The sequence below is a fragment of the Bombina bombina genome, chromosome 2 (assembly GCF_027579735.1).
Source record: "Bombina bombina isolate aBomBom1 chromosome 2, aBomBom1.pri, whole genome shotgun sequence".
NCBI lineage: Eukaryota > Metazoa > Chordata > Amphibia > Anura > Bombinatoridae > Bombina > Bombina bombina.
Genome location: NC_069500.1, coordinates 341,560,832 through 341,572,373, shown reverse-complemented (window position 1 = coordinate 341,572,373; position 11,542 = coordinate 341,560,832). Strand labels below are relative to the sequence as shown.

General features: G+C 36.8%; 1 protein-coding gene across 1 annotated transcript in view; it reads right to left on the bottom strand.

Annotated features, from left to right (window-relative positions):
• Positions 1–839: 839 nt before the first annotated feature.
• HECTD4 (HECT domain E3 ubiquitin protein ligase 4) overlaps positions 840–11,542 on the bottom strand; it is a 666,929-nt gene continuing 656,226 nt past the window's right edge. Inside the window, exon 72 of the mRNA XM_053699752.1 lies at positions 840–4,601. Within this exon, the coding sequence (XP_053555727.1) occupies positions 4,465–4,601 (137 nt within the window). The 3' untranslated portion in view covers positions 840–4,464. The remainder of the gene's footprint in view (positions 4,602–11,542) is intronic.

Sequence of the window (11,542 nt, the reverse complement as noted above, 5' to 3'; positions counted from 1 at the left end):
ATAAAAAATGAAACAATCTTACCAGAATCTATGCCGTGGAACAGGAACACGGCCCTTCAAGTGTGACAGGTAAGTAGCCTTGCTCCTGACATGGACTTGAGTGTAGAAAGCAGGCAGCGAAACTCATCAACGCTGATTGCTTGTAGAGCTGTTAATATGAGTCAGGATAGTTTCGCAGAAAGACTCTCCCTGCATCTCCGGACTCTAACTTTCGCCCAGGCTCTCACTAAGAGGCTGACAGGACTACTTAAAACTCCAGTCCCAATGAGAAGAGTACTACCCTCCATAAGAGACTACTCCGATCTTCGGCACTTTTCTGCCGTCCTCCTGTGACGAAAGGCAAATAATGACTGGGGGATGAGGGGAGTGGGGGAGGTATTTAAGCCTTTGGCTGGGGTGTCTTTGCCTCCTCCTGGTGGCCAGGTTCATAATTCCCAACAGTAATAAATGAAGCCGTGGTCTCTCCTCCGCTTTAGATGGAAAATATTTCTTCATCTGCACCACCGCACTCTAAAGATGTAGAAACAGAACTGCCTTCAGCATAAAAAAACAAGCAGAAATAGTAGGGGTATACAAAGAAGCCTAATGGGTAGTATAACCCATTAGAGATTTAATACCATGTCACTATAAGCCTGTAAGACACTTTTGGATGAAGAGAATTGTTATATAACTGTGAGGTTCTCTTTAATAAATGATTGCAGAACCAACGTTCAAAAATACTATTCTATTGTGCAATAAGTGTTTAGTAATATGTAGCAGACAGATTTGTTTTAAAACACTGGTAAGTCTTTCAATGAAAATAAAAGTAGACACAATTATACATAATGAATAAACGTTCAGACATTGAAAATCAAAGGACTTTATTTTTCATACGACACCTGTTCCTTATTTATTACGCTTCTTTTACACAGCAGTTTGTTAAATACCAGTACAAGAGTAAACAGCATTGAGCAAAAGGCTTTGTTTAATGCAACCTTACATAACTGTAATAAATATACATCAACTGTACAGCACACTTCAGGCCCAAAAATGTAGATATGTTGCACTTAACCCCATAAATCTTATATTAAAAAAAGAAAGGGACACTGAGTAAAGTCTTTTACTGTCATATTTAAAACAGGTGAGGAAAAGCCTTAGGTTAATGTCTGTTGTGGTGAAAACTTGCTATATGCAGTAGCTGTGATATACATTTTTACTCGCCTCCTTTTGATTTCTAAGTTAAATGTACCTTAAAATATAAAATTATACTACACCATGACAAATTCTTATCCCTTTACATACTTGTATGTGGTTAAGTTCATAGTTTTACCTCCGTCTATGAAACTACAGTATATATATATATATATATATATATATATATATATATATATATTTATATATATATATATCAAATCACATTGAAGAACTGCATTTATTTGCAACACCACTGCTTTTTAAACATCAAACCTTTAAAATGTTACGTATGCTTTGTGAATAAACATACTAAAGGGGAATATGAGAGAATCATTACATCTATATGAAGCATATACACAAATATTTCATTACAAATTAGGTGGAAATTGCACTAATTGGTCCCTAGTGAAGAGGCTGCTGCACAGCTTGCACTAGGGTTTGCTTTTATTTACATTCATGGGTTGTCTCGTGGAGTGGAATTTCGATGTTAATTCACTCTTTTGATATCCATTTGTAAAATGATGTGCTGCTTATGTGTAAAATGATGTTTTGTTTGTATAAAATTAATTGTGTACAACAAGCAACTTCTCCTACTGTGCATGTTACCATAGATATTACTATGTAAAGGGAATTTTATTTATTAATTCATTTTTGCACCTTCCTGGGGGAAAAAAATCTGCAGATGCCCATGGTTCATATTCACACAATACCTCTACTCATCTGTGTATAGATACTTGAAATATTATGTACATGCTTCAGATAGAAACATTGTTACTGTTATCCCCAGTATCCTTTGATATCTATTATGACACACTATGTTATTTTTGTGATACGTTTTAAATAATACGCTGCACAACAATATTATGAGCCATTCAGACCATTGAGCCTGCAGCATAACCTACCAATAATATTAAATATAATACACATTAATTTTATATTTGAAATATTTTTTCTACATGGCTGGTAATTTGTGAGAATAAATTTAACACCTTTTGTCTAAAAAAGAAATTGTAAATTCCATACAATTATTAAATTACAAATTTTAATATGACCACTGAGCCTTGGTAAAGACATTTATCATTTTTACAGTTTATTTTGCATATGCAGCTGTAATAGCTGTGAGTCTATTGCTGTGATCAAAATTTACATTTGCAGTTTTATATGTTGCCTGCAGAATTGGCTGTTATATCAGGACACAAGACAAATCTTACATGTGTAATAAATATGATTTTTACACTTACAAGTTCAAGAATAATATCCTTTTCTTCAAGTGTTAAACAACTTCAGTTCTAATGAACTATATACAGCTGAAACATAATCATATACAATTACAAACCATTAGTTTGGTATTTTGTGTAGTAAATCTAAACCTTATGTAGATATGTTTATTTTTTATTTCTAATTCTTCTTATTATTTTAGTGGCTCTGCAGGATATGGAGGCAGGCAGTGATTACTGCACCAACTATACCACACAAACCAAGCTCCTTTATAGAACACCTATCACCTACACCCATGCCAACACTTGTCACCTTTAAGATGTCAGAAACAACAGTGTTATTAAACACCAATCCTCTAGTATTCTAAAGAAGCCAAAATTAAAGAGAGACTCAATCATGATGATGCAGTCCAATTGTAGAAATAAGTAAATGTACAATATATATACGGTATATATAGATTTATAGAAAAACCAAACAAAACTGTAGTATATCAACATAAGTTATATTTTTACTAACCACCTCCATAAGTTTATTTGGAGCGTTGCTTACTTTTAAAAATACTAATTTTACTTCAGGTGTGGTGGTACAAGTTGCTAGACACATTGTAAGTCAATGATATGCCAAGTGCAGTGATCAACAGCCATATTTGCAAGGGTTCTAAGCCAAAGATTGATGTCTACCCTGCTGGAGATACACAAGGACTGAAGGAGACACTGAGGTAGATCATCAAACAACAATTGAGTTAGTGTGTAAAGTATAAAGTTTTAATTGTCCTTTTTCTTCTGTTAATATAAAAACTTGCCTATGTTGAAAATGTCCAACATTTTAAAGTATATTTTAAAGCCCATGCCAATAAGGATTTATATACTACAATGTAATAAAATCCAATAATTCATCACATATGCTGTTGTCACATATTACTACAGACCATGCATAGTTTATATTGGCTGAAGATAAATGCATGGATTCCATTATGACACTGGTCTTGGTAAGCACAGTAAAAATAGCAATCCTGTTACGGACACTTCTGCAGACTAATGCTAGTACTAGTGTGTTTTCTTTAGAACTGTTTTTTTGTCTGCTAGTTTGACTTCAGTTCTATTAGATCCTTTTCTATGAAATGAGTATTGAAAAACGTCAAATGTGCTTTTCCTCATCACTGTTTATGTAAGACATCAATTCATATCACTCGCAAACTGATCTCATTTCTCCACTATACTCTACACACTTATTAAGCTGTACAAATACTCATGGTCTCATCATACCTTGGAATTAGCATTCACATAAGGCCACATAGTCAAGTTTCTCAATGTATAGTGCTGTCACAAAATGCATAATACCCCAGTTGGACCCACAACAGCCTAAAATAAGTGAGCTGGAGAGTAAACTTTAAAAACACAATAATAAGTAATAAAAATACTTTTGCTTAAATAAATGTGCATCTGTCTGCTTCTAAATACTGAAAAAATAAGATAAATTAATATCCAGGATTTTAAAATGAATTTCCTTTGGATTCCTGGTGTATTGTTTTATTTGCAAATAAAAAAAATCCAGTGCTTTTTTTTTTTTTTTTTAAGAACCAACAGAACTAAAACACTTTTTCAAAAACAATCAATATATATATATTTTTCACAGCTCTTCATCCAGTGTTACATTCCTGTGCTCCAGAAATAATTTATAATTAAATTATAGTTAGAGGTTTATTCTTATTTACACATATTCTTTTACATTTTTTTCTTTTCCTCAGATAAAAAAAATAGTATGACTGAGGATTACTGTACCTCCTGACACACTAACGGTGCTTGGAAAGCTTTCCTTTTGCAGTTAAGGGACAAATAAACTCAACCGCTCACGTCAATTATTACTAAAATTATTCTACAAACAATTCACAGACAAGGCCAATAACCCACCAGAGACTTAACAAATACAAAATATAATGTGCAGGTCTGGGCAGAAAGAAATACAATGAAGAAATATTCTTCTTTCTGACTTCTGTCCATAGCATTAGCAATGATGCGTCCAACGTGATCTGCATACTTGGTTACCGTGTATCTTCTGCTGGAGAGGTTGAGATCAGCCACTGAGAGGGTCTTCTCTGTAATGGATGGCGTACCTCAGCTTTTCTAGCATCATGTCAAGAGAGGAGTACTGAGGAAGCTTTATCATGAACATGCAGGTCTCTACGCGAATGTATCTGGAATCTGGGGAGCCTGGAAAGAAAGGTTTTTATTACAAAGGTGACACTAGTACAAACCAGCTTCAATAGATATACACATTGTATAGCAGAACTGGCAAAACATTTTAAGGGGAAAAAACCAACACATGCACTAATTCATTACAGCATGCAATATAACTGACCCTATATAACTATGTGCTTAACTCCCACTAAGGTTAAGATCTGATCGGTAGCAACAACCAAGCAGCTCCTAAGTGATTGGCAGCAACTGCTGCTCCTGATTGGTGCACCTGCTGTATCCTAACCAAGGGCTGCAATACATATTGCTCCAGAATAGTTCTTAACCCATGCGTGTAACCCCTTTGTGGGGGTCAAACACAAAGTAAGACAGGATCAGTAATGCTCTAATGAATTAGAGGATATCATTTGCCATTTAGAATGTTACTTTTGCATTTATAAGATTTAGTTTCCATTCACCAATTAATAAATCTCTCTATAAGTATTGTATTCCATGTCATTAGAATTCCTGAATGCATCACATGACGTCACATTCAGAACCATAAAAACATAGAAAAACCCTCAAATTTAATATCAGATACTTAAAGGGACATAAAGCAACTTTTTTCTTTCATGATATAGAAACAATTTCCCAATTTACTTCCATTCTCTAATTTGCTTCAATCTCTTGATATCCTTTGTTTATAAGCATATCTAAATAGGCTGCTGATTGGTGGCTGCACATAGATGCCTCATGCGATTGGCTACTCATGTGCAGTTCCATTTCTTCAACAATGGATATCTAAAGAATGAAGAAAATTAGATAATAGACGTAAACTGAAATGTTCTTTAAAATTGTATTCTCTATCTGAATCATGAACAAAAAATGTTGGGTTTCATGTCCCTTTAAAAAGGTATCTGTGGTCCCTATACCTTGTGTGGGAACAATTTGACACTGGCACTCAATCAGTGAGAAAAGAAAATGTATGCTTACCTGATAAATTTATTTATTTTTTGACACGATGAGTCCACGGATCATCTTAATTACTAATGGGATATTCACCTCCTGGTCAGCAGGAGGAAGCAAAGAGCACCACAGCAGAGCTGTTAAATAGCTCCTCCCTTCCCTCCCACTCCAGTCATTCGACCGAAGTTAGGAAAAGAAAGACAAAGCCAAGGTGCAGAGGTGTCTGAAGTTTACAAGAACCCACAACCTATCTTAAAAGAACAGTGCGGGCCGTGGACTCATCGTGTCAAAAAAGAAATAAATTTATCAGGTAAGCTTTTCTTTTCTTTTTTAAGACACAATGAGTCCATGAATCATCTTAATTACTAATGGGATTCAATACCCAAGCTAGAGTACACAGATGATACAAGACAGGGAACCTAAATGGAAGGCACACTGCTTGAAGAACCTTTCTCCCAAAAACAGTTTCAAACGAGGAAAAAGTGTCAAATTTGTAAAACTTTGAAAAACTGTGAAGAGAGGACCAAGTTGCAGCCTTGCAAATCTGTTCCTCAGAAGCTTCATTTTTGAATGCCCATGAGGAAGCAACCGCCCTCGTGGAATGAGCCGTAACTCTTCGGAGGCTGCTGTCCGGCAGTCTCATACGCAAACCGGATGATATTCTTCAGCCAAAAAGAAAGGGAAGTAGCCGTAGCTATCTGACCCTTACGTTTTCCTGAGAAAACCACAAATAAAGAAGAAGACTGACGGAAATCTTTAGTCGCCTGTAGGTAATACTTTACAGCACAAACCACGTCCAAATTGTGCAAAAGCCGTTCCTTCTGAGAAGGAGACAAGGAAGGGACAACAATCTCCTGTTTAATGTTCCTGTCAGAATCAACCTTAGGAAGAAAACCTAATTGAGTACACAATACTACCTTATCCGAATGGAAGATACGGAGATTCACACTGCAAAGCCGAGCTTTCCGAGACTCTATGAGCAGAGGAAATAGAAACAAGAAATAAAACTTTCCAAGATAACAACTTAACATCTAAGGAATGCATAAGCTCAAACAGAAACCGTTAGAGAACATTAATAGCTAAATTCAAACTCCATGGAGGAGTAACTGGTTTGAACACAGGCCTAATTCTAACCAAAGCCTGACAAAAAAATTGAACATCTGGAACATCTGCCAGACGTTTATGTAACAAAATAGATAAAGCAGAGATCTGCCCCTTCGAAGAACTTGCTGATAATCCTTTCTCCAAACCCTCTCTTCCTAGACAAAATTCTAGGAATCCTAACTCTACTCCATGAGTAACCTTTGGATTCACACCAATATAGATATTTACGCCATATCTTATAATAAATCCTTCTGATCACAGGTTTTACGAGCCTGGATTTTGGTCTCAATGACCGTTTAAGAAAAACCCCGCTTAAACAGAATTAAGTGTTCAATCTCCAAGCAGTCAGCTTTAGAGAAACTAGATCTGGATGAAGGAAGGGACCTTGAATTAGAGGTCCTTCCTCAGCGGAAGAGTCCAAGGTGGAAGAGATGACACGTCCACCAGATCTGCATACCAAATCCTGCGAGACCAGGCCGGTGCAATGAGTATCACCGATGCCTTCCACTACTTGATTCGAGCAATCACCCGAGGAATAAGCGCAAACGGAGGGAACAGGTATGATAGACTGAAGGTCCAAGAGACCACCAAGGCATCTATTATTTCCGCCTGGGGATCCCTGGACCTCGATCCGTATCTCGGGAGCTTGGCAATCTGACGCGATGTCAAGAGATCTAATTCCGGCTGACCCCACTTGCGAATCAGGCTGGAAAACACTTCCGGTGGAGTTCCCGCTCCTCCGGATGAAAGGTCTGCCTGCTCAGGAAGTCCACCTCCCAGTTGTTTACCCCTGGAATGAGGATCGCCGACAGACAACAAGAGTGGGTCTCCGCCCACTGAATTATCTTGGATACCTCTCTCATCGCCAAGGAACTCCTCGTTCCTCCCTGATGATTGATGTAAGCTACTGACGTTATGTTGTCCGACTGGAACCTGATGAACTGAACCGAAGCTAACTGAGGCCAGGTCAGAAGAGCATTGAAGATCGCTCTCAGCTCCAGAATGTTTATAGGAAGAACAGACTCTGACAGAGTCCAAACTCCCTGAGCCTTTAGAGAGCCCCAGACTGCTCCCCACCCCAGAAGGCTGGCGTCTGTTGTCACAATCATCCAGGATGGTCTGCGAAAGCAGGTTCCCTGGGAGAGATGATCCAGAGATAACCACCACTGAAGAGAATCCCTTGTCTCCTGCTCCAGTAGTATTCGAGGAGACAAAATGGTATAATCTCTGTTCCATTGCCTGAGCATGCTAAACTACAGAGGTCTGAGATGGAACCAAGCAAACGGGATGATGTCCATTGCCGCCACCATCAGCCCGGCTACCTCCATGCACTGAGCCACTGATGGCCAAGGAGTGGACTGAATGACTCGGCAAGTATCGATAATCTTTGATTTCCTGACTTCTGTCAGAAAAACCTTCATTGATAGAGAATCTATTACTGTTCTCAAGAAAGTTACCCTTGTACTTGGAACAAGAGAACTCTTTTGTAAATTTACCTTCCATCCTTGAGAACAAAGAAAGGATAACACCATGTTCGTGTGGGATTCTGCTAGATGGAAGGACTGTGCCTGGACTAGAATGTCTTCCAGAAAGGGCGCCCCAGCAATGCCCTGTAACCGAGCACCACCAACAACCAAACCAGACTCCTATTAGAAAATTCTGGTGACTGTGGCAAGGCCGTAACACTCAGCTTCAGAAATAGAGCTGTCGGGAGCATGAACCGCATAGCAAAAACAAACCTCCCGGTCGGCTGCTAAATTAAAATAAAGTCGTTGCCATCCTGTTGCACCAAACACGAAAACATAAGTGCCACTTCTCCACGTCCCCAGTGCCTGCAGAAACTGCTCATGACTTAACCCTTCCTAAGGATAATGTCATCTTGTGTCCATTATTAGTATATATTAAAGTGCTAATATTTCTGTGTACGTACCCCAGAAAATACAAGTTAGCACTTACCTTAGAAGTCTGCCTGGCAGTAAGGCAGCTCACCCGGCTTGCGAGGTCCTCCCCCTCACATTGGCCTGTGGAAACAAAAAGTGCTGAGTCTATTTTCTCCTCAGACTTTCACAACAGGGCAGAATACAATCTATGGGAGGCGCAGTGAGAATTACGTCCCACAAGTTCCCATTTCTCTAAAGCCACCAAAGCTCTACTGAAGCGATTGATATGGACTATGGCTACACCCTAGGACAAAGCAGCACAATCTTGCACTACTTTAAAAAAAATAATAAACTCTTGATTGAAGAATCTAATCTAACACCTCACTTTACCTCTTCCTATCACTAACGTAGGCAAAGAGAATGACTGGGGTGGGAGGGAAGGGAGGAGCTATTTAACAGCTCTGCTGTGGTGCTCTTTGCCTCCTCCTGCTGACCAGGAGGTGAATATCCCATTAGTAATTAAGATGATCCGTGGACTTATCGCGTCTTAAAAAAGAAAACTTATCTAGGGATATTTCTCTCTTCAAATTTACAAACCGTGACCAGTTGAAAACCTAATGTGGCATGTTCAGAGTGAAGCTTTTTTTTTTTTTTAATATACAGAATTTTTGTGCATGCCCTTTTCACATGTTTTTTGGCTTTATAAAAAGTTGAAAAGACCATTAAGGTTACACTTTTAAATGATACAATTCATAATCACATTAAATACAAACATCACTTGTGTTGAGTCACTAAAAATAATAATTATAAAAATACTCAAAATGATATGAAACTGTAAACTGTAGGTTTCATGATTTAATATTATTGATTTAATATTATTGATTAAAGGAACAATAAACCCAAAAACATTCCATCATGATTCAGATAGAGCATTTCATTTTAAATAACTCTCCAATTTACAACTGGTGAGGTTGTTACTGGTTTTCAGCGGCATACGCACATATGCTGTCAGTGAGTACGTGGTGGTTTCTATGACACAAACGCAATACACCCCCCCTCCAGCACTCTAAACAGACACAGTATTTGAATCATCTATTTACACGTAGCATATGTGCAGGTGCCTCTGACACAGTAATAACTTTGACTATAAACTATTTTGCTAATGAAACTAATAACTTTGTCATTATAACTGTGCATTAATAGTTAGATCCAAACTCTCAAACATTATTTCAAGATATATGATAACCTTTTTTACCCCACCCAAATAAAAGAAATTAGACTCTTTGTGCAGTTATAAGTTCATAAAAGAATGACTAATGGAGGTCATGTAGGTATTTTTAAAACCTTGTGAAGGGTGTGTCCTTTGCCTGTCCAGCAGTATAGCTTTTTTTTTTTTTTTTTTTAATTGAGCAAAGTTCTTCCAAAATCAAAATATTCCAAATCAGTAAGTAATTTGGAATATTTTGGTTTTGTCGTGTGACTATCTTTATTTGCAACCTTGGGATCCAGTTACAGGTGACCTTTATTTATTCCAGGCCATTAGGAGTGTCTTGTTACAGAGTTTTCTAATACAAATGCATTCCAATCCATTAGCAAACAAAGTTAATTCTGTGTTTTCAAGTCAATACGCACAACATTAACTTGACTAATAAAACTATTAACTGCACATGCAATGAATTGATATTAATGGCTAAGTATCAAACACATTAGGCATCACCATCAGTACTGTATCAATTAGTCGTCAGGTTTTAATTTCACCTAATCGCGTTTCTTTAAAAACTCATGTGAGAATTATCATAACCACCCCAGTGAAATGGTTGTGTCCTATGTAGTTTTTTTAAGTGCTAAACCAGATTTTCCTGTTTTATCACATAAATAATAATAAAAAATCACCCTTGCTTGCACAGTGTTTTTCCACAGCACATCTGGCAAATTGGAATGGGGCCAAGCAGCTTAGGTTATAAGTTAAATAAATATAAAAACCAAACATTTGTCTTTCATGATTCAGATAGAAAATACAATTTTAAACAATTTTACAATGTACTTCTATTAGTAAATATTCTTCATTTTCTTATTATCCTTTGTTGAAAAGCAGGAACGTAAGCTCAGGAGTGTGCACGTGTCTGCAGTACTAGATGCCAGCAGTTTTCCAACAATGTTACACGTTAGCAAGAACACTAGATGCCAGCACTATTCCCCGTTATGTAGTGCCCCAGACATGTGTACACTACCTACTTAGGTATCTCTTCAACAAAGAATACAATGAGAATTAAGCAAATTTGATAATAGTAGTGAATTAGAAACTTTTTTAATATTGTATTCTTTACCTGAATCATGAAAGAAACATTTCGGGTCTCATGTCCCTATAACATTACATAAACTATGTAGAATTCTATTAGGTAATAGCTGTACATTATAAAAGCCCTATATTTAAAATCAAAGTAAAGCTGCTAAATAATCTAATTCTTGTTTCTTTTACTGTTAACATTCACAAATCAGTAGATAAAAGGGACAGTGAACACCTTGGTATTTTAATATAAAATGTTTAGTCATGAGTAGCAGAACAACTTTCGAATAGACTTTCATAAATTATTTTCTCCCGTTTTCATGTAATTTAGCCCTGAAATGTGGATTTTCTAATTCTCAGAGCTGGAAATGCACACGACAGACTATGAGAGGTTAACTCTGCTACATAAAATATAATAAATGCAAAATAACAGCCCAGATTGTCTCTACCAAATAAGGCAAGTGGCCAATGGAGTTCAGCTATTGAAAAACAACTATAGCAAGCAAGGTGTTCATTTGTTTTAAAAATATTTAGACTTTTCTAAAAAGTTATTCTATAGCTAGTCCACAGGAATGTATTGTAATTAAAATGTTTTACTGTCCATCTTAAAAATAAAAATACAATTAAATTACATATAAGAATATATATTCAATAGCAAAAAACTGTAATGCCACAGATTAAGTTCCCAATAAAAACATGTAAATTGCTAAATAACCCCCCCACACACACAGAATATATTA